General features: G+C 46.8%; 2 protein-coding genes across 2 annotated transcripts in view; one reads left to right on the top strand and one right to left on the bottom strand.

Annotated features, from left to right (window-relative positions):
* The window catches only part of LOC135398828 (uncharacterized), a 119,974-nt gene that overhangs the window by 68,470 nt on the left and 29,552 nt on the right, over positions 1-21,952 (bottom strand). The gene's annotated exons all lie outside the window — the stretch shown is intronic.
* LOC135397471 (uncharacterized) lies at positions 7,874-12,028 on the top strand. Its single transcript, XM_064629074.1, has 3 exons — positions 7,874-10,816; positions 11,264-11,506; positions 11,690-12,028. The coding sequence occupies exons 1-3, from the start codon at positions 7,874-7,876 to the stop codon at positions 12,026-12,028; spliced, it is 3,525 nt and encodes a 1,174-aa protein (XP_064485144.1).

Consider the following 21,952-nt stretch of genomic DNA (forward strand, 5'->3'; position numbering starts at 1 on the left):
CGTCGTTGCCCATTTTGACACCTTCGCCGACAGGTTCCCTCCATCAACGGCAACAGCTGAGGTCACTTCCGTGAATTTACCTCATTCATTTTGCGCTTAAGTGTTGCACCTCACTGTGCCTTCAAGTGCCTCCAAGGGTTGCAGATTTGAACCCAAGCGAGCGCTATGGCACAGCCTGCTCAGACAGCATACGCTTCCGCGGTGTGGGGTCGCGGAATGCTAAACGCCGTTTCCACACTCCAAAGGTAATTTCTGTAACCAGCGAAGCCAACAGCTTTTGCTCGCACGAAAATTGGCCGAGGCAGACCACAATTAGGGACGACACAAACGGTGATGTCACATTGTGTTGGTGGTACTTACCTATGGAAGTACGCCCCTTACCCAAGAATGCCCATATACTGGAGATCGGAAATACCCAAATCGATCCAAATGTGTAACACATATGTGCGTATTGTCATAATTGAATTATATGCAGAAAATGTATTTCCACGTGATCGAATGGTTGATGATATTTACAATGCACCAGAGATGGGGAAGTTTCTCTACAAAAGGAACTCGTTACCGTTAAGTTGAAAGTTTCCTAAAAAAGTAGCTAAGCTACAGTAACGAGCCTGGGTGTGTGTGTGTGTTTTCGGGGGGGGGGGGGGGGTTCAACCCCCGAAATTGTACGTTTGATAGTGCGTATGAGAGAGGGAAACAAGTGGGAAATCCACCTCCATGTAAGGTTCCCACAGAAACTCCTTCCCCGAACTATTTTTCTGGATCCTGGCACTGCAGAATAAAGCAGGGACCTGAAACCGGAACGCAACCGAAAACCGCTTGGAACCCGAATTTTTTTCAAGAACCGTAACCGGAACGTAACTGCAATTCACCGTCGACAATTACCCGAAACCATTAACTGAACCGAAAAATCTGATTTCGGTTACCCACTTTCAAAGGAACTGGACTACAACTCGCAGGACACCAACTCCTGAACGAGGACTCACAGCGTGTCAAGGATTGATGTATGTGCTAGTCGCCGCCAAGCAACGGGCCAAAACTGTGGAAAGCTTACTGCGGAAAGCTACAAAGCACAACCGCCAAAAACATTGAAAAGTAGATAAGCATCAGATATACGAACCTCTGGTATCTTTGAAGAGCACTAAATCGTTACTTGAGTAAAAAGTGGCGAAATACCGATACCGATACTTGCTTTTTAAGGTAACGAAGTACCGCTACCGTTACAAAAACAAATTCAGGACGATCAATGCAATTTATCCGGCATAGATATGCGTTAGCATTCCCTAGCAAGCCGCTGCCGCTCAGCCCGACGTGCTCGGCGAGCGTCCGAAGGGTCGAAGGGACAGACTCCATCGTAGTCCACTCACGGTACCCGGGTTCGAATCCCGGTGCCGGCTGTGCTGTCTGGGGTTTTTCCTGGGTTTTCCTCAGACGCTTTCAGACATATGTCGGCACAGTTCCCTTAGAAGTCGGCCCAGGACGCACATTCCCCCAGGGCGTGAGTCGTGACGTTGCCCACATACGTGAGGCCGACAACGGCAAGCCCTATCACCACCACCACCAACACCAACACCACCAACACCACCAACACCACCACTCACGGTTTTATGCGAACACCGTAGCGTATCTGCCACCTTAAACCGAACACAAGTGCAACTGAAGCGGCAAACTGCAGCTCGGAGGCTCGGAGACTGAAGGAGCACACTCGACATACGTCCAGCCACTTCGAAGAGCAAAGAAGAAGAAGAGCTTTGCTCCACTCCAGGCCTCAGACAGAGAATCGTCAACGGTCAACGGTCGATACCGAAAAACGTATTACGGTAACGGTAACGGCGATACTTGTAACGGCGTTACGTACAACACCGAATTTAGTCCTAATACTTAGAAAGACCACTTCTGCTACAGAACTGGTATCTACTTTCTTTTTCTCCTTACGACATTACGTCGCTCGCGCGACGAAGTCAAGTTTTACGAAAGCTCATTGATTGACTCTTTGGATTGATCGGATCGCAGAACATCGCTCCAGGACAAAGTCGTCCTCCTTCCCCGCGTGTTACTATACCAAGCAGAAATAATGTCTCTGGTCGTGTTTGTTTGTTTTCCTTTTCCTTTTTTTTTTTTAATCCAACTCGAGTAACCCACGAGTTGAGCGTGACGTAGCTTCACACGATCCTATAGACCTAGCCAGCTTCGACAGGATTTTTCGAACGGCTGGAGTTACTCTGCTCTGCAAGATGGCGGTCGCTGAGTTTTCGAGCGCTGCATTGCGCCAAACAGTAATGGGCATTCAAGAAAAAAAAAAAAAAAAAAAAAATGGGTGCAAAGGTCGGGATAAAAATCTGATCTGTGTAATTCGGGGTGAAATCGGGTGAAATTCGTTGTTACCGTTTGTGTGTGTGTGTGTGTGTTTTTTTTTTTTTTTTTTTTGTCGTTTCTTTACGTTACTTGTCGTTTACTCCGGCTCTTTTTCGCCCGAGAGTTATGACGTCATTTCCGCTACTCTGGAATTTTTTCCCAGGTTAGGGTTACTCGACAGTAACCCGGAGTTGTCAGAGTGGAATTTAAAAAAAAAAAGTCCTCTGTTGCAACGACGTTACGAAGACATAGTCGTCTGCATTCCCTTCGTGTTACTACAAATCGGAAATCGTGTCGCAATCACGTAACGTGATGCAAAGTCGTCTGCCTTCCTCTACCGCCAATCAGAAATCACGTCTCTGCCGTGACCACGTCACGTGGTGTTATTGCAGTTTCTTTGATTGACACCGATATTTATCAAAATCACTTCCCTTACATGATATTTGCTGCGAGTGACACGCATTATTCGATGCTTCGTCGGGGATTCGACGGGAAGCGTTGCTTTAGGTCCGCCAACTACCCGATGTCATCTTATTTCATTCAGACATAACACGTTTATTAAAAAATATATATATATATATTCTTTCGCTTTCAGCCTAATAGAAAGTCCGGAAAAAAAAAAAACCCTCAAGTAAGACATGTGTGAAACGAAAGAAAGAAAAAGAGTCATACACACTTCTGCGTTAAAAAATGGCGAAAGAAGACAACGAGCACAATAAAATCAATAGACGAAAACAGTGCGCGGAAAGCCACATAAATCACCCTGCCTTCAGTGGCGTCGTAAAGCATCTTTTCCAACACTTTTGAACACAATTGCCGGCATTCACTCTCCTAAACAGCGCCAATTCATCCTCCTTTCAGCTGGTAAGTACGCGGTCATTTTTCATGCATTAACTCGCAATACTCGAAGCTCCTCATTCATGGCAAGGGTGCGCCACTTTGGAAATGCGTTGAAGCAAGAGGCACAATACACAGCCCAGACATTAAAGGTTCTTCAAAGCGTTCAGGTCATACAGTGCGTGATAGATTTCTTCTTTGTGTATATTGACGTAGAGCGCATCGTTTGCACCTTAGCGGTCTTCAAAGAGTACGCCGTCAGACATTAGAAGAATGTAAAGTTTTGAAAAGTGTGTAAAACAATAGCACGAAGTCCTTGAAAAGAAACGGATAAGTGTAAATTACTTAAAAGCAACGTATTTATTACGCGCGCGCGCACACGCACGCGTGCACACACACTAGAGTCTATTAGAGCCTAGTAATAGATTGCGTGCCGCATCTATTGATATATTATCGATTGATCCGCGACATATCGATTGAGCCGCGTGCACATCCCACATTACACTTCACATAGCATAACAACGGAAGAATGTCAAAAGTTGAGTCTAGTCCGGAGGAACAAGCACTCATAATACGAAAAACATCGAAGCTTCACTTGGTTTATTAGGGTACAAGTTTCCGTTGATCTTCTTTAGGTACATGAAGAAGTGTAAGCTTCAGTGAATAAAGCTTGACGGTGGGCGAGTTAGTATAACTTCATATGCCAGAGTCGCAGTGCAAAAACTTCCGAAATATAGCTTAAGTGTTTTTCGTATTATTAGTGGTACTAAGTACTAAGAAAGTAATGGCGGGCTCGCTTTGTCACTATACACCGCTCTACCATTTTTTATTATCTTACCGAACCGTCAGGAGACGATTCCGGTATATACTCGTAAAAACGTAATCTCGAACGACAGCACAAATATAACTCTTAATGAATGTGTAAACTGCAAGAAGAACAGCTTCCATCAGTACTTTTTAATGAACACAGAGTGGAATTGAACGGAAATACTGAGAAAAATTCAGCACACGCCGAGAGGAGACTGAAATACAAAGTGGTAAGTGGCGTTTCTTCGAGCTGCCAGCATTCTCGAAAACGAACTCTGGCTGCATGTAACAAAAATATGAATGAGAAAACGAAGAGAAGCCGTTACCATTATGAAGAGCAGAATACGCAGGGAAAAGTTCCACGAAAATCCGATAGGTGCAGTAGGGAATAATGCGTTGCAGGAAAGGTACCTTCCTGAAGGAAAGAGAACACAAGAAAGGGAGGACTCATTGGTATTCATCGATCTTGAGACGTTATCCAAGCTCTGCCAGTGCATGTTTCTTGGTATACTGCGTTGCGCTACTGGATGTAGTAACGTAGTAACGTGTTATAACGTAGAATAACCTTAACATAATCTGGTAAGCGAGCAATGCTTGCATTTTTCGAGTCCACGTGGAATATTTTTGATCGCATATAACGTTACAATGTCATTAAGGTCAATCGGGTGCCGTAGGTTGCAATGGGTCCGTTTTGGCTCCGTGAAAAACAAGTGTTAGTCTGAAACCGGCCTAGCTTGTACAATTGTACGACACAAAAAGAGAGATGAGATTATACAGTCGACGATTTGACCCCGTCTTGCTTAGGACTTCGTGGCGTCGTGCCTAACCCTATTGTCGTAGGTTCCTAACTTCGAGGTGTTCACTTATATTAGAAGACATTTTTTAAACACGACACCCCGATAGTTTTTGTAATCTTTAAGGGGCAATCACTTCAGAAATGTATGGGTGATTTTCGTTCGCACAAAACACGTGAACGCTCTAAACTATCATCATAAGATTGGTACTGCCATGTTCTCTTAGCTTTCCTCTAGTCAATGACGTATTTTTAGAGGACAAGGCTAAGCCGTCGATTTTTAATAAATTAAAGTTTGGCGCGTCTCGAACGTAACGTGTGCCGCCATCTCGATAGAGCGTTGCACGCTAAAATATTTGCGAACTCGGGCTCAATAGAAATCGAGGGATAATCCTGGAATTCTACAAAATGTGTCATTGGCAAAGGGAAAGCAAGGAGAACAGGCCAGTACTTCTGTTTTGACGATATTTCACGCCGTTTCTGAGCGCTGCGCGAACAAACGTTCTCTATTGTCCTGCTCAGAAGTGATTCCCCCTTAAGAACAACAAACCATATGTTGCGGAACACAACGGAAGACAACGGAACACACACACAAAGGAAAACGAAAACAGCAAGCACTATACAGCGCCGCCTACCGTTCCGTTAAAAAAATCGCCATTTCGCAGAAATTCTGCTTCCTCATTTACCACAGCCCCCCCACGTTCTCATCTGCAACACAATCCGGCGGCACTTGAGCAGAACGCATTCGAGGGCTAATAAAATCAGGAGCCCATGCACGCTGTGCTCAGACATCGCGCTTCTTCGCTGGACGTTTCCAGGCGGAAGTAAGCCGTTCCTTCCGGTTTCTTGCTCCTCTTTCATTCCTCCGATTTTTGACTTCTCATTTTCTATTTTTTTTTTTTTTTTTCTTGTTCCCAACTCGCCGTGTGCAGCCCGTCCGAACGAAGAGCTTCGATCGCTTCGAGCAGAAGCGTTCCGAGCCATCTGCTCAGTTCGCAGACGATTCTCGCCTCCATTACTAATATTGATGAACACCGCTTAAGGCTTAGCGTATACTCATCCTCGATTCTTTTGTGACGTCATTCTGTTCTTTCCTTAAAGTTGCCGATTTATTTATGCATATACCACATCACGTCTGTTCTTTTTGTTTCTGTTTACGACGCGTTGCAAGCAGACGACCGGTTCTCTGACTGACCGCTTCGTTTGTCGTCTGCAAGTTGTTCGCCTTTTTGTGGCTGCATGCAGAACGCTCGCTTACTGTACGTGTTCTGAAATAGCATTATTTATGAACCGGCCTTATATTTTCGCGTAAATTTTCGTTTAATAAAATGCAGGATGGAGATTATGAGCCGTAACCAAGGCTTGGATTGACACTGCGTGAAGGAAACGAACGAAAGAGGGATAAAATGCCGTTGCAGGAACTTTTATGTGTCAACTCGAAAGATTGACAAGATGATTAAATATCCAAACTAATTAACGAGTAATGTCAGTGGCACGCACCGCTTGTACGCTCTTAAATCCATCGACCGCCAAACTGGATACAAGGCGTCTACTCTCGCTGCAACTACTAAAAGCGAGGTCCGCTGAACAGGCTGAGAGGCTGCGTTAGCAACTTGCGCTTTTTCTTTTTTTTTTCTTTTTTTCATCAGTGAAACGTGCTTTGTGTACCGGAAGAGGTATCTAATTCGGAGCCAGAAGAAATCGGTTGTTATTGGCTAGCGGAGTCGATACTGGAAGCAGACTTGGTAGAGACGGTATAACGCGCAGACGAGAGACGAAAACGAAATGCTGAGCAGTGGAGGTGCCACGTAGGGCTATCCCCGATCGCCTTCTGCAGCAAACAGGATAACGCAGACGACGTCGCTGAAGTGTTATTGCGGGCGAAGTGTTGCTGGCGTTTGCAATATAACTTCGGCGCGGATTGAATTGCTCCGGATGAAGTTGCATGGAAAGGCTTTCGCTGCGGAGTGCGGCAGATATAGGCGTGCGTTGGGAGGAGGAAGATATAGGTAGGCGAAGAGGTGTGTCTCTGCCATACAGTGGACGACTTTTGTTTATGCTCGGCATGGTCCCGTCCCCCAACTGCAGTCTGTGTGATGTAGTTGAGGACGTGGATCATATACTCCAAGACTGCCCGAGGTACAGTGCACACCGATGTACCCTTGTGTCGTCCCTGTCTCGCCTGGATAATCGGCCATACTCCACCGAAAAGGTTCTTGGGGGCTGGCCAGCAAATCAGCTCATACCTGCCATGCGCGCCCTTGTGCAATTTCTCGTCTCGACGGACCTGTTTGACACATTGTGACACTCTTTGTTTTTAGCGCCTTGAGACTTCGCTTTTGGTGACAAGCCCGGTGATGATGCTCTCATTTATTCTTTCTTTCAAAGCGTTTCAAAGCGTCGAGGTTAGTGTAGTTTCCCTTTCTTTTATTAATAACCCGTCCTGGAGTAGCCAGTCCCGAGTGGCTCGAGACTACCATCTCCGTTTTTTTTTTTTCTTTTAAAATCAATCAATCAATCACACAGGTTGTCTGAAATCGCCTATCAGTAGTTCTGCAGCCCATATTTGCTTGATTGCCATCGAAAATATTGTTCCGATATTGTATTTAAAGGGGGACCATATGCTGTACGTGTTTCTTACTCGAAATAAATGACCTTGGGAACACCTCGAGATTTGAGATGGGATAAACCACGGGGTGCTGATTTCGGACAACCGTATCGCAAGCAGTATAGACGATGTCTTGGCGTGGCTAAGCGTCGTTAAGGCACCCAATGTTTTACATCCCTTGCGCAACAGAGCGTGAGCAACATGTACTGTTGTGTCGTAGGTTATCTTTATTATCACGCATCTGCTTTCCTCGTTCCTTATCTGGTTATCTTAATACACGTTTGTGTTATCTTGTTTAGTTCATGCCGCAAGGCGGCGTGTTTGACATAAGCTATATAAACAGTGGATTTTGAAATAAAGGTTGTTGTTGGTTTGGGACCTGCTTGGCTGGTGCCTCCTCCTTCCTGCCGGGAACATCACAAAATGGCGACGAGGACTTAAGTGCTGTACGAACCACGAGCCACGGCCACAGGATGAGCTTCTTTGGTCTTCAGCCGCCGGCGCCGTTTCTTCCATTGCCGGGGGACCCAGAGTTGCCATGGGAGCAGTGGCGCAGCATGTTTTTGAACTACTTGGCTGCCATTACCGACACTACGTTCACGGGCCCGAGGAAGAAGGCGGTGTTGTTGCACTGTTTGGGTGCAGAAGGGCAACGGATCTTTCAGGCTTTGGAGACGGCGACTGTTGTCATGAAAGAGGGCGAGGGAGACGGGAAAGATGGTGGCAAGGACGAGAGCAAGCAGAGTGAAGTGTTGGAACAAGCGTTGCAGATCCTGGACAAGAGGTTTGGAAGTGCGCCGAACGTAGCCGTTCTTCGCCACCGGTTTCGTGCGAGACGACAGCAGCCTGGAGAGTCAACGCAAGCGTTCGTCGGAGAACTAAGATGCCACGCAGCGAAATGTCAGTATGGGACATTTGAAGATGATGCCGTCAGGGACCAATTACTGGAAGGCACTGTGGTCCCGGGACTACGGGAGCGACTACTTATAGAAGGCGGACGGTTATCACTGAGTGCTGCGGTGACGTTGGCAACTACGTACGAAGAGAGCATAAAGGCCGCCAAAGAGTTTCAGCAGTCTGGTGAAGTACAAAAAGTTGACAAGTACCGGCAGCAGGAGAGAAGGAAAGGGAAATGGCCGCAAAAGGAAGCCAAGGGCGCAGACCGACAACCAACGGGGGGTCCTAAACCAACATTACAACGTGCCGGTAAGCAATTGGCATGTTATCGTTGTGGAAAAATTGGTCATTTCGCCAATGACGGAAATTGTAGAGCCATAGATAAGAAATGCAGAGGATGTGGAAAGATTGGACATCTTATCAAGGTCTGCCGAAATTCAAAGACTATTAACGCAATTCAGTCAAACGACGAGGATATCGCTGTATTAAGAATTGGGGACGGACATGCGAATGAGGTGTATGCCGAAGTTATTGTGGAAGATGTCTCCATGAGATTAACTGTCGACACTGGGTCAGCGGCTTCGTTAATGCGTCAAGATGTGTACAAGGTCAATTTCGAGCGGAAGTACCCGTTGGCACCACCGCCGCGCAAGCTGGTGAATTACAGTAATCAGAAGATATCTGTTACGGGCTGCTTCGAAGCTAAGGTTGTGTTCAAGGACAAAGTGGGGACGATTTTGTTCTATGTTGTACCAAGGGGAACAACCTTGCTGGGACGTGATGCCGTCCGGGTGTTGAACATATGCATTGAGGGCAAGTCGTTGCAGTGTTTGAGTATCGATGGGACTAATGAGAGTGTCTTGCCGCCAGATCTAAGAAGAGAGTTCGGACAGTTGTTTGAGAAACGCATTGGTTTTGCAAAAGGATTTATGCATAAAGTGCATGTGAAGGCTGATGTCAAGCCTGTAGCACAGAAGTTGCGTCGGCTACCGCTGGCGTTGAGAGACAGGGTGTCCAAAGAACTGAATAAGCTCGAAAGTGAAGGCATCATTGAAAGGGTTGATGCATCGCCGTGGGTGTCACCAATTGTGGTGGTTCAGAAGCCGGACGGTAACATTCGACTTTGTGTCGATCTGAGGGAGCCCAACAAAGCGATAGTAGCTGATGCGTACCCGTTGCCTACAGTGGAGGAATTGCTGAATTCTTTATCAGGAGCGAACTATTTTGCAAAATTGGATTTGGCGTCAGCATATTATCAAGTTGATCTGAGTCAGGAAAGTCGTGCGCTGACAACATTTATCACACATGAGGGACTGTTCCGGTTTCGGCGTGTGTGTTTTGGACTAGCGTCGGCACCATCGGTGTTCCAGAAACTGATGTTGCAGCTTCTTCGAGACTGCCAAGGAGTCGTTGTGTACTTGGACGATGTTGTGGTGTTCGGCAGTGATCGGGAAGAATACCGGAGAAATTTGCGAAGGGTCTTGAAGAAAATAGCGGAGGCTGGACTAACCCTTAACAGGAAGTGTGTATTCGACAGGCAGGAAATTCAGTTCCTCGGGCACCAGTTGTCTTCCGGTGGAATTCGGCCTCTGCAATCGAAAATTGATGCTGTCATGCAAGCCCCAGCGCCCAAAAATCAAGAAGGACTCCGTGCATTCATAGGACTTACTGGTTATTATGCCCGCTTCGTACCTCGCTACGCGCATGTGGTGGAACCCCTGCGTAGACTTCTACGTAAAGGTGCGTCGTTTGAGTGGAATAAGGAAGCGGACGAAGCCTTCAGGAGAGTCAAACAGCTTCTAGGAGCAGCAGGGGTACTGCGTCCTTTCGACCCTAAGTTGCCAGTTATTGTAACAACGGACGCCTCTAGCTGTGGAGTTGGAGCGGTGTTGCAGCAGCGAGACGAGAAGAGCCTGCACACAGTAGCTTTTGCATCGAGGACCTTGTCCACTGCAGAACGGAACTATTCGACAGGTGAGCGAGAAGCGCTCGCTTGCATCTGGGCTTGTGAGCGATGGCATGTTTACCTCTGGGGGAGACACTTTACACTTAGGACTGATCATCGCGCGCTGGTCACTCTTCTGTCAACCCGAGGGCAGGGACATCGACCTCTGCGGATTGTGCGCTGGACAGCCAGACTCCTGAATTACCACTACACGGTCGAATATAAGAAGGGCTATGAAAACGTCATAGCCGATGCCCTGTCTAGGCTGCCTCTGTCCAACAGCGAGGAAACAAAATTCGATGAGGAGGTAGTTTCATGGGTAACTACCTGTCTGACAAAGGCAGAAGTACAGCGAGCAACGGAGCAGGATGACCTGTTGAAGAAAGTTATCACATACATCAGGACGTCTTGGCCAGTGAAGCGGAGTGTGTCTACAGAGGAAGAACCGTTCTATCAGGTACGGGAGGAACTGTCCGTAGTTGATGGTCTTGTGTACAGGGGTGAAAGACTAGTGGTTCCAAAACAGTTGTCGAGAAGGATCATTTCCCAAGCTCATCAGGCTCACCAAGGGATGGTAAGGACCAAACAACGAATTAGGCAGGTATATTGGTGGACCAGCATGGATCGAGAAGTTGAAGAATATGTAAAGAGTTGTGCAGTTTGCCAAGTAGCAGATAAGTCTGCAAGAGTGTCACCGGCACCACTACAACCAGTACCATTACCTGAAGGACCATGGCAGAAGTTGGCGATTGATATCGTCGGGCCATTTCAGTGTGCTCCACAAGGGTGCAGATTTGCCATCTCGCTGATGGACTATTTTAGCCGATGGCCTGAGGTTGCTTTTGTTGGAACTGTAACAGCGCAGGTGGTCATTGGGTTTCTTCAGCGTGTGTTTTGCCGTGAGGGGCTGCCTAACGAATTAGTCTCGGACCACGGACCTCAATTTACGTCAGCAGTATTCGAGGAATTCCTGAAGAATCAGGGTATTAAGCACTTATTTTCGTCTGTGTATTATCCGCAGGCAAATGGATTGATAGAACGGTTTAATCGTGTTCTGAAAGATCAAGTGCAGCTTGCAGTTTTGCAAGGGAAGCCAGTGACGGAGGTAGTACAGCAGGGTCTGCTGGCATTTCGGTGCACGCCGCATGCTACAACGGGATGTGCTCCAGCAGTGCTCTTGCACGGCCGAATGCCTCGGACGAAGTTGCACGTGCTTGGCATAGCAGTGCCTTCAACCCCTCCCGGAGTTGATCTACGTCGGAAGGTGAGCGACCGACAAGAGTATATGAAAAGATACACGGACGCGCGTCGAGGTGCAAAGTCACCACAGGTTAATCCCGGGGATTTCGTTCGCATAAAATTGAAGGAAAAAGGCAAGGCAATGCCTCGATTTTCAAGGCCATTGAAGGTATTGAAGAAATGCGGGAAAAACTCGTTTCTGCTTCAGGATCGTCGGGTGTGGAATGCATCAAAGTTAGCACTATACTCTCGGCCTGTCTCTACGGATGCAGCCTGTTCGTCAGAGCTGTTGTCGCCTGCCATCTACAGTGGGGTGCAAGATGTATTGTGTGGTGATGTGCAAGCAGCTCAAGAACCTGAAGGACCAACCAACATAGACACGGGGAGTGATGTCCAGACCCCAGAGCCAGTGCCTCCAGCTACTTCTACTGAGGAGGGGGATGAGGATGCAAATGTGCAGGGAACTGTACCCGAGGGACAGCACACAAGTCGACCTCGGAGAGTGCGACGACCCCCAGCGTATCTCCGTGATTATGTTTTGGATTAGAAGTAGGAATTTTGAAAATGTGTGGAATGTTGGGACGGTCTATGGTTGCGTTCTGTGGTTCTAACTAAATTAACTTGTTTAACAAATACTAACAGTTACGTTAAGGGGGGAAGAGATGTTGTGTCGTAGGTTATCTTTATTATCACGCATCTGCTTTCCTCGTTCCTTATCTGGTTATCTTAATACACGTTTGTGTTATCTTGTTTAGTTCATGCCGCAAGGCGGCGTGTTTGACATAAGCTATATAAACAGTGGATTTTGAAATAAAGGTTGTTGTTGGTTTGGGACCTGCTTGGCTGGTGCCTCCTCCTTCCTGCCGGGAACATCACATGTACCACGCAAAGAAACACTCAGACCCGGTATCACCGACCCCGATTAACGTTTGAACCGAGATCAGCGGAGTCTCAACTCGAATTTAACCCTTAACTCTGCTTCACCAAGTGCATTTATAGTCACTGAAACATTCATCACGTCACTAACTAACATTGCTAAAAAAAAAGAAGAAAAACTGAGTGTTCACTGCAAGTTTTAGCTACCCTTGATCACGGTCAAAGTCGGTCGGTCGGTCGGTGGTGAAACCGGGTCTTTTCGCTTTCGGCCCTATTCGTCTCAGCACACTTGAGATCAATAATACGTCTCATACAGCCAAAACTAATCGAAGCTGGCACATGGAGGCAGAAACTACATGTACCAGCACAAGTGAACGCCATCTATAAACTGATCCGAAAATGATACGCTAAACTACTCGGCGCCTCCTCTCCACCTTTCCGCAATGGACAAGTATATAAGTGCCGTCTGCATCAGTGAACCGTCGCAGAAACTTTCAAACACAGAAGAGTCTTCTGACTATACCAGTGGCTGTCTGCTGCGTGGCTTACTGCCATGGTTACGGTCGCTGAAAGCGTGCTTGTGATCGGAGGACTCCGTTCGAATGGCGATCAGGCGATTTGCAGTCGTGAGTGACTCGTGATAGCATTGGGCAGTGGAACATTCAAACCAGATGCGTAAGAATTCGGGCTTGCTACGTATTTGCAAACCATGATTAAAAGCTAACGGTCGGCGCTGCGTGTCGGCGTTCTTTCGTCGCTTGTCGTCTTTAAAGACTGCAATGTTTTACTGCGTTTAATTACTTCGCGGCGCTAACACTGAATAAAATAAATAAAAATAAAAATAAAATAAAAAACACGCTTTCACACTATACACTCCATACTCTCGCACTACGCGTCCGATAAGATGTAATACGTCAGAACGAAATACGAGAGTGTCTTAAATAAACAAATAATATATTTTTTAATTCCACGTTAGCACCGCGAAGCAACTATGGCTATGAGCGGCGTACAGACGTGGACAGATGGAGAGAGGACAGCAGGAAGGAGTGGGGGGACAGGAGGGTTAGTACGCGTCCTGGGGAGACTTCACGGGGAACTGTGCAGACATTCGTCTGGGAAATCTGCCGGGAAAAACCCAGGGAAAACTCCAGTACAGCACAGCCGGTGCGATGATTCGAACCCGTGTCACGTTTCAGTCTCGGCGTGGAAAAAGTAATAAATAAAATTTAGTACACGCGACATCGTATTCAATGTGGACGTCAGCAACTGGCGTCTCCCATGATCACACGGTCCGTCTAGCGAAATAAAACCTCAAAAGTATATAGAATGGCCCTTATTACGTAATATATCGTAGCCAACGACAAAGAACGACTACGCTACATTAGTCAGCGGGCCGATAACTCTCATCGAAGTCTCTTCACCGCGTAAGCAGAAACACAGTCGTACAAAGTACAAAAAAAAATATATATATATATATATATATATATATACAAAGCTACAGACCCGGAAGGACCTCATGGTGGCCAGCCGAGCAAAAGAAATCACTTTGAGGCAAACTCTCCTTCATCAACGTTTCCCAGGCTTCTATATATGATGGACTGGTTCCCTCTCTCCATGTCGAGCGTGTCTCCCTCGACTCCTTTAATCCCATTTCGATGTCCCAGGGTGTTCCTTTTTTTGCACTTTCATTCGCGTCATTCGCTTAAGTGACATGGACACTTAGCAGCGCCACACTGCGGGGTTATACGGGAGGAGAGAAAGAAAGACGGCGGTATGGAAGTGACGCGCCAAAGAAGTGACGTATTGGTATAGGGTGTCTGACTTGTTCCGGTTAAATGCCATTAGTGAATTTGAAGGGGGTAAAAATCGGAGGATAAAGGTTTATTGGTATACGAAATTCGGGATGAAATCGCGTGCTGCCGCTGATGCATCTGGGGATTAACTGTAAAACGCTCTGATTTCGCGAGCCCAATTTTTCGCGAATTAGGCGCAGGGGGGCACCTATTCGCAGCCACTAAATTTCGCAAAATTTAGACGTTAAAGTTCGGGGCTTGATTGCCTCACTTTGTGATACGCCTTAGACTTCCCTTAGTATATTTAATTAAAGCGGCATTGCACGCACTTGTGGGGTAAGGCGTTTCAAATGCTTAGTAGTAACCAAACGTGGAAGTAAAGTTTGCGATTCTGTAATCCCAAGGTGTAGTCGAAATTTTCGCGTGCCCTTATAGTTCACCAATTTTTTAATTCGCGAAATTCGCGAAAAATTAGTCGCGCGCGAACAATAAACTTGTCGGGCTGCTTGTAGAGGATGCTTTTACGAATGCAAGAAACGCACTTGTTCATTGTTACTGCAGCGAAGCAGCTGGAGCTATATGCACTGTGCATGTGAAGAATAAAAGAATAAATACACGAAAATTGGTATTTATAAATGCATTTTTCAAGTCTGTATTTAAATACAAAATATAAATACATGTATTTATATTTTTAATAGTATTTTAATTACAATGTATTTTAATACTGCCCATCCCTGAAAACGGGACATTCGGGATTGGAACAAGACGGTTATACCTGCTATACCGCCGGCCTTATTATACTCGTCAAGTGTTCATTGTTTACCCTTACTGTGATTCCCTGTGCGTGATAACTTGATTGCAAATAAGTAATTAGACCATGCTGATATTCATAAATTGGATACGTTGTACTTTTTAACTGCGATCCGCGAGGTCTCAAAGGACCCGGTAAATAGCAATTGCCAGCAGTGGTGGTGGTGCTTAGGGCTTGCCGTTGTCGGCCTCACAAAAATGGGCAACGTCACAACTGACGCTTACTGCAGCGTTATTGCACGTGCATTGCATGCTGCAACAACGAAAGGAGCTCCAGTGCCTTCCAATGTCAATGTACCAATGCCTTTTGCCCGACGCGTTGTGGCATAGAGTCGAGGTGATGTATGGTGTTTCGCAGATACGGCAGAACACCGTCCAGTCAATTTGCAGCCTCCTGTCCCCGCTCCGTGACAGGCGCCATTTTATTCTTTTGGCAGCGCATTATGGATAGTTCCCTCCGTAGCAGTCCGCCGAAGTAGCACGCAAAGTATTGCACGTGGTTATAGAGCTGGAATTCGCCCAGTACTTTAGAGGGAGGGAGCAATACTTGGGGCTGTCCATTTCGGCAGTTATCGGTATCGCGATACGATATTTCCCTAACGGGTAGAACACTCGGGCTAATCAATGAAGGCTGAATACAAGGGGACGTTGTTATACGAAAGAATAGTGATTCCTGCTTGGTATAGTGGCACGTAGGGAAGCAGGCGATCTTGTGCAAGAAATCATGTGGAGAGAGATGCGAAACACGTCATAGCTTTCTGCTGCGTCACATGAACGCGACCGCTCAACGTCGTGTCTTCACGAACACTGCTAACCGTGGGGAATATCCTGCGACATAGCCCAATATATTTCGTAGCAGACGACAGGAATAAGACGCTGAGGGTGTCATCTGCTAAGTGTCGTCTGCTAAAGTGCGCAATACGTCACTCCTTATATTCCGGCATCGTGTGAATGCTCAACATAACACGGTGCTTTTTGCTTTTTCTTCTGCTAGAATCTTCCGGTGAAGATGACGCTCGTGTGAATACACGGTGAATCACCAAGCTTTCATTTCACGTGACATGATTACGACGGGGTTCTGAATGTGTGATTTCTCCCGATCCTTTCTTTACTCCTTTCAAATAAGCGTTGCGATTGGACCACGCGCGAGAGCTCGGTGCGGATCACGGACAAATTAATGCGTTTAACGCGTGTTGCGGAATAACAACAAATTGAAGATCTGGGCTCTCAGAAGTGATTTTGAGAAACGAACGCGCAAATGAATAGACAACAGTAACCATACCAAAGCTTAAAAATACATTGTCACGTGCTTTCTTCTTATGCAACAAAGTCACCGTGCAACATATATTTCAACTGATCTTTTTCACATTCGCGTCGCCGCCCTAGCGGCTTTCCAGCGAACCATCCTCGGCGCGCGCCAAAAACAAACCCACGTGGGTAGGGAGTAGCATAAAGGACCGAAACCGGTCTTGGAGTGGGACCGACGAGTTCGCGCCGCTAGCGCGGTGTCACAACTGCTCCACACTACCGCCATCTATTGAACACGGAGATAACCTTGTCCGGCGCATCCAATGTCATCGGCGCCGCGGCGCACGCGCGTAAGCAGTGGTGAAAAAAAGGTCCATTAGGCTCCATTAAAAAGTAAGACTTGGTGAACACGTTTTCTCACATCGCAAAACTATAGCAAACCAATCCTGAATAACGTTTATCTCTGTCGCCCACCTTCACAACGGCCACCAGAGTGCGCTAGCTCGTGCTTACGTCACCGTACAACCGAAACCAGATGGGAGCATGCCATTCGTTTTTCCCATTTCCCCCAAAAACTGCGCTTTCCTGCCGGATGAAATATTGCACGACATCTACAAGTAATTTGTAGACTATCGAATAAAACTATCAATCTCACAATCAGTCAACGACTCCTGGCTGTCTCTGTAAATCTCACGTGACGTGGTTACCGACAGAGCCTTGATTTCTGCTTCGTGAGACAACCACGGAGAAGCAGACGATTTCTGTACCAGACGCGATGTCGGGTAAAGCAGACGATTTCATACTAGTGGCGACGTTGGCCGATACGCGAGCCAATCAATGAAGCCTTACATCACGTGACGCTGCTGCGACACCGTCGTGTGTCTGCTCAATAATGACATGAGGAGAAAGCAGACGACAACTTGGTTGCAGAAGCGGTTTTGAGATACGAGAGCCAATCAATGAACCTTTATATCACGTGACGCTGTTGCGACACCGTCGTGTGTCTGCTCAGTAATGACATGAGGAGAAAGCAGACGACAACTGGTAGCAGAAGTGGTTTTGAGATACGAGAGCTAATCAATGGAGTTGGAAGCCTTCCCGGGGCGCCTAATTCACGAAGCGAGGCGCCATCGATTTTGGCCAGCCGTCTTCCGAGGCTTCATTTAACGTTGCAGCCGCCAGGATAGGTGCTATGATTAGCGCTCACGTATTTACTGCACTCGTCCGCGTGATCGAGAATGTTAATGGTGATGTAATGCCATTAGTTTTCCGAAATATACGAACGCGCTGGGCAAATGACGTCCAGGGCTGCCCAACAAGCGTTATGTGTTTTATGGAGCCACGTAACATTAAGTCTGTCGCCTAATCTAGTGAGAATCGTGTTGGCGAAGCTGTGATGACTTGTCTAAATGGCTTATGGCGCGCTACAGGATTCTGTCTGATCGAGATTATGTATGCCAGTATAGTGGTCGCTAAGCTCTAAGTAAACACATCGCGTGTGTGTATTGCAGTGCATATGTTGGCGCACGTTGTTGTATAAACAACCATTCAGTGAAAAAGCTAATAAACGTCAGCGTCTGCTCCTCACGAGGCGTATATTGATCTTGGGAGGGGAACGCACACGTGACCCATGGGAGAGCCTTGTCACTGGCCTTTGCATTGAATTCGTTACCAGGGGGAAAAAGAAAATTTCTTTCTTCATTTGCTTCGAACATGCGCACGATAGATGGCGGTTGGTGACAGCGGACTGTCCCTTTAACATCTCAAGAGCATTTTAAACGGACACTCTGTAGGCACTGCCTGGTTTCGAGGTTAAATTTGTACTCCTGTGTGAGCCACGTGGAGATGCCACGCCCGAAATTTCGTTCAACAGAACCTCGTAGTTTCGGAGAAAACAGTCGGAAATATAAGCAGTGATATAAGCATATCGACAGAACATCGATATTTTTTACTTTACGATATCGATATGACAAAGGGTACCGATAGAGATCGATCAGCTTTCGACATTATATTTTAATTGATGTTTATCGACATTTCGCTTCAGCTGTCAATCTTCATCGATATTCAAAAGTTCGAGATTTTGGCACCTCTACAACCTAGTCATGATGGAAGCCTCGCTCGTACCCCGAAAGTGGCGCTTCCCCGCCCGAAGAACAACTCTTTCAGAGTAACAGCGAGATGCTCTAAATTCACACCGGCGCCGGAATAACGATGGGTTTTATAATGTGCATGGAGACCCGCCAAAAACACATGCTCGCTGTTATACTTATAAATGGGGCGGCCAAAACGAGCTCTAAGTCTTTTCGAGCGCTACGCACGCTTATCTACCTGGCCATTTTTGTTTTCCTCTTCTGTTGCGGACGACTGTAGACCTTTGTCTTAACGTCCTCGCCATCAAAACTATGTATTTTTTGTGCACTACCTGTCTAATATCCTTTGAAAATCTCCTGCGGTCGTCGCCCTCACACTGGAAGTGCAGGGCGCTTTCAGTTCACCAGTCCTTGCGCCATCCTAACCCGAAGACGCCGAAAGACCTTCCGTCCTTTTTCCTTATTAAGAGGGCCATTAATTAATTTGTCCTGCTGGGACGCTCTGCTTCGTTATCCCAGCAAGAGGGCAATCTAGGTCTGAATGCGGGATAAGTACGCCTTTGCCTTTCCCATTAGGCCCATTCCGTGTGCATTTCTAAAGGACGCAAACGAGCAGCTTTGTTCCAAGTTCGTGGATTTGACTCACTTTGTGTGGCTCATTACACGGTGCACGATCATTACACGTGCTGCACACCACAGTTCTGAGGAGGAAAGCATTACTATTATTGACGTGTCGTAGTGGGCGAGTAATAAGCTCTAGAAACTTGGAGACACGATGTCAGAGAAGAGCGACGACCTCGGCTATCCCCATTGGTTGCCGTAAGCACGTGATCTCTCCCGCGGCGTTCTCGCTGGCGCAGGTGCGCATACTGTGACGTCATGGCCGGGTGAGTTTTGGTGTTTGCGGTGCCGATTTTCAACGCTTTATGTCTTTTACCACCTTTGCTGTATAAGACTCACATCGATGCGTATGACCGCCTTTTATGTTTATCCGTAACGGGAACCCTTAGCATTATATATTATTAGCATTATATTATTATTATATATTACATTAGCATATTATTGTATTAGTCAATTAAATTAGTCGTTTCATCATTGCGGTATCTCATCGAGCGCGGCTGTCGACATTCTACCAGTGCTTCCGTACACCTGTTACGTCCATTACTACGACGTAATATGTTCTGCCTCCCCTCCCCCCCTTAATAGTATGCTGATATATTCCGACGGTCGTTAACATAACACTACGCCCATGTATCGGCTGTAGGTACGGGATCTATATCCATTAGAGCGTATATTTGTCATGTGATAATAGTAGGGTGCAAAAGAGCTTTGAGGCCCAAAGAAATAAGGGGTTGTCACTACGCGTTGCGCAAAACACCGGGTTTCTCAGCGACTGTCCCTTATTTCTTTCCAACCAACCCCAGCTCATAACCATACTTGCTCCGCGGTGCTAGTAAAGAAAGCGCAAGTGGAAGGTGAAAAACACAGAAACCGCGCCGGTGCGACAATCCACAGGGAAAGCTTATACTCCCGTTTCGTCATCGTATTTATCGATTTCCCTTTCTCGCACCCGAATGCTCAAAGCATTTCGAAGCACTCAAACTCAAGTCGACTTCAACCCTTTAATCTGGAGCACTTAAACCAACTGCTATACTCGCAATCTTCCTCGAAGCCTTCCTCTGGATTCCCTCATGCACGTACTTCCGCCCTTTTGAATCCTGCACGCCTCGCTGACAACCGGAGTGAGAAATCCGCGCAAGCAGACAACACCTCCTCTCCGTCTTCTTGCTTACAGACCTCCTATACCTGCTTGTGGACGCAATACGCCTATCTGTCGCCTGCAGACGTGCACGGTGTGAGTGTCATTTCTCGGTCGTCCTCGTCTGTTTGTTACAACCTTTCTACGCGAACAAAAGTTACAGGTTGTACTTCTAAAGTGTGCGGAGGAAACTCGGCTAGGAGTACAGATAGGCAATAGACGTCGATCGAAGTTGTAACTTATAGTCATGCCTGGTAAGGAGAAGTGAGTTGGTGAATAGGGTAGTCAGTTTCAGGCTTGAGGCCTTTAAAGCTGTTAGGTTATCTCGACGGAAGAGGAACCTTGGTGTATCATAGCAGTCTTCGTACCTTTAAGATTGGGAAATTAGTGAGTTTTATTATGGTCGGATGCTGTCGCCTTCGCGTACATAAGGGATAGCGCTTGACATTAGTGAGTTTTAGTATATCGTACGCTGCCGCCTTCGCGTACATAAGGGATAGCGCTTGACATTAGTGAGTTTTAGTATACCGTACGCTGCCGCCTTCGCGTACATAAGGGATAGCGCTTGACATTAGTGAGTTTTAGTATACCGTACGCTGCCGCCTTCGCGTACATAAGGGATAGCGCTTGACATTAGTGAGTTTTAGTATACCGTACGCTGCCGCCTTCGCGTACATAAGGGATAGCGCATGACATTAGTGAGTTTTAGTATACCGTACGCTGCCGCCTTCGCGTACGTAAGGGATAGCGCTTGACATTAGTGAGTTTTAGTATACCGTACGCTGCCGCCTTCGCGTACATAAGGGATAGTGCTTGACATTAGTGAGTTTTAGTATACCGTACGCTGCCGCCTTCGCGTACATAAGGGATAGCGGTCGACATTAGCGAGTTTTAGTATATCGTACGCTGTCGCCTTCGCGTACATAAGGGATAGCGCTCGACATTAGTGAGTTTTAGTTTATCGTACGCTGCCGCCTTCACGTACATAAGGGATAGCGCTTGACATTAGTAAGCTTTAGTATGTCGTACGCTGCCGCCTTCGCGTACATAAGGGATAGCGCTTGACATTAGTGAGTTTTAGTATACCGTACGCTGCCGCCTTCGCGTACATAAGGGATAGCGGTCGACATTAGTGAGTTTTAGTATATCGTACGCTGTCGCCTTCGCGTACATAAGGGATAGCGCTCGACATTAGTGAGTTTTAGTATATCGTACGCTGCCGCCTACGCGTACATAAGGGATAGCGCTTGACATTAGTGAGTTTTAGTCTATCGAACGCTGCCGCCTTCGCGTACATAAGGGATAGCGGTCGACGTTAGTGAGTTTTGGTATATCGTATGCCGCCGACTTCGCGTACATAAGGGATAGTGGTCGACATTAGAGAGTTTTAGTATATCGTACGCTGGGGCCGCCTTCGCGTACATAAGGGATAGCGCTCGACATTAGTGAGTTTTAGTTTATCGTACGCTGCCGCCTTCGCGTACATAAGGGATAGCGCTTGACATTAGTGACTTTTAGTTTATCGTACGCTGCCGCCTTCGCGTACATAAGGGATAGCGGTCGACATTAGTGAGTTTTAGTATATCGTACGCTGTCGCCTTCGCGTACATAAGGGATAGCGCTTGACATTAGTGAGTTTTAGTATATCGTACGCTGCCGCCTTCGCCTACGTAAGGGATAGCGTAGTATATACTAAAACTCACTACTAGAGAGTTTTAGTACATCGTAGGCTATCGCCTTTGCGTACATAAAGGATAGCGTTGATGATTCTGCGCACGCCCATAACAGAAAGAGAGCTTCGCGCAGTGCGCAGAACCACCAACGCTATTAAAACTCTCTATTGTCTCGGCTCCGCCATATTTATTACGCTCTTTCATTGTTTCAGATAAGTTCCA

This window comes from Ornithodoros turicata, chromosome 6, assembly GCF_037126465.1.
Source record: "Ornithodoros turicata isolate Travis chromosome 6, ASM3712646v1, whole genome shotgun sequence".
NCBI lineage: Eukaryota > Metazoa > Arthropoda > Arachnida > Ixodida > Argasidae > Ornithodoros > Ornithodoros turicata.

Bases quoted from the DNA above. Each gene is read 5' to 3' on its own strand.
- LOC135397471 (XM_064629074.1), top strand. From the start codon at position 7,874: ATGAGCTTCTTTGGTCTTCAGCCGCCGGCGCCGTTTCTTCCATTGCCG. The intron at 10,817-11,263 runs GTAAGGACCAAA...TATTATCCGCAG, and splicing joins ATCAGGCTCACCAAGGGATG to GCAAATGGATTGATAGAACG. The intron at 11,507-11,689 runs GTGAGCGACCGA...TTTCTGCTTCAG, and splicing joins GAGTTGATCTACGTCGGAAG to GATCGTCGGGTGTGGAATGC.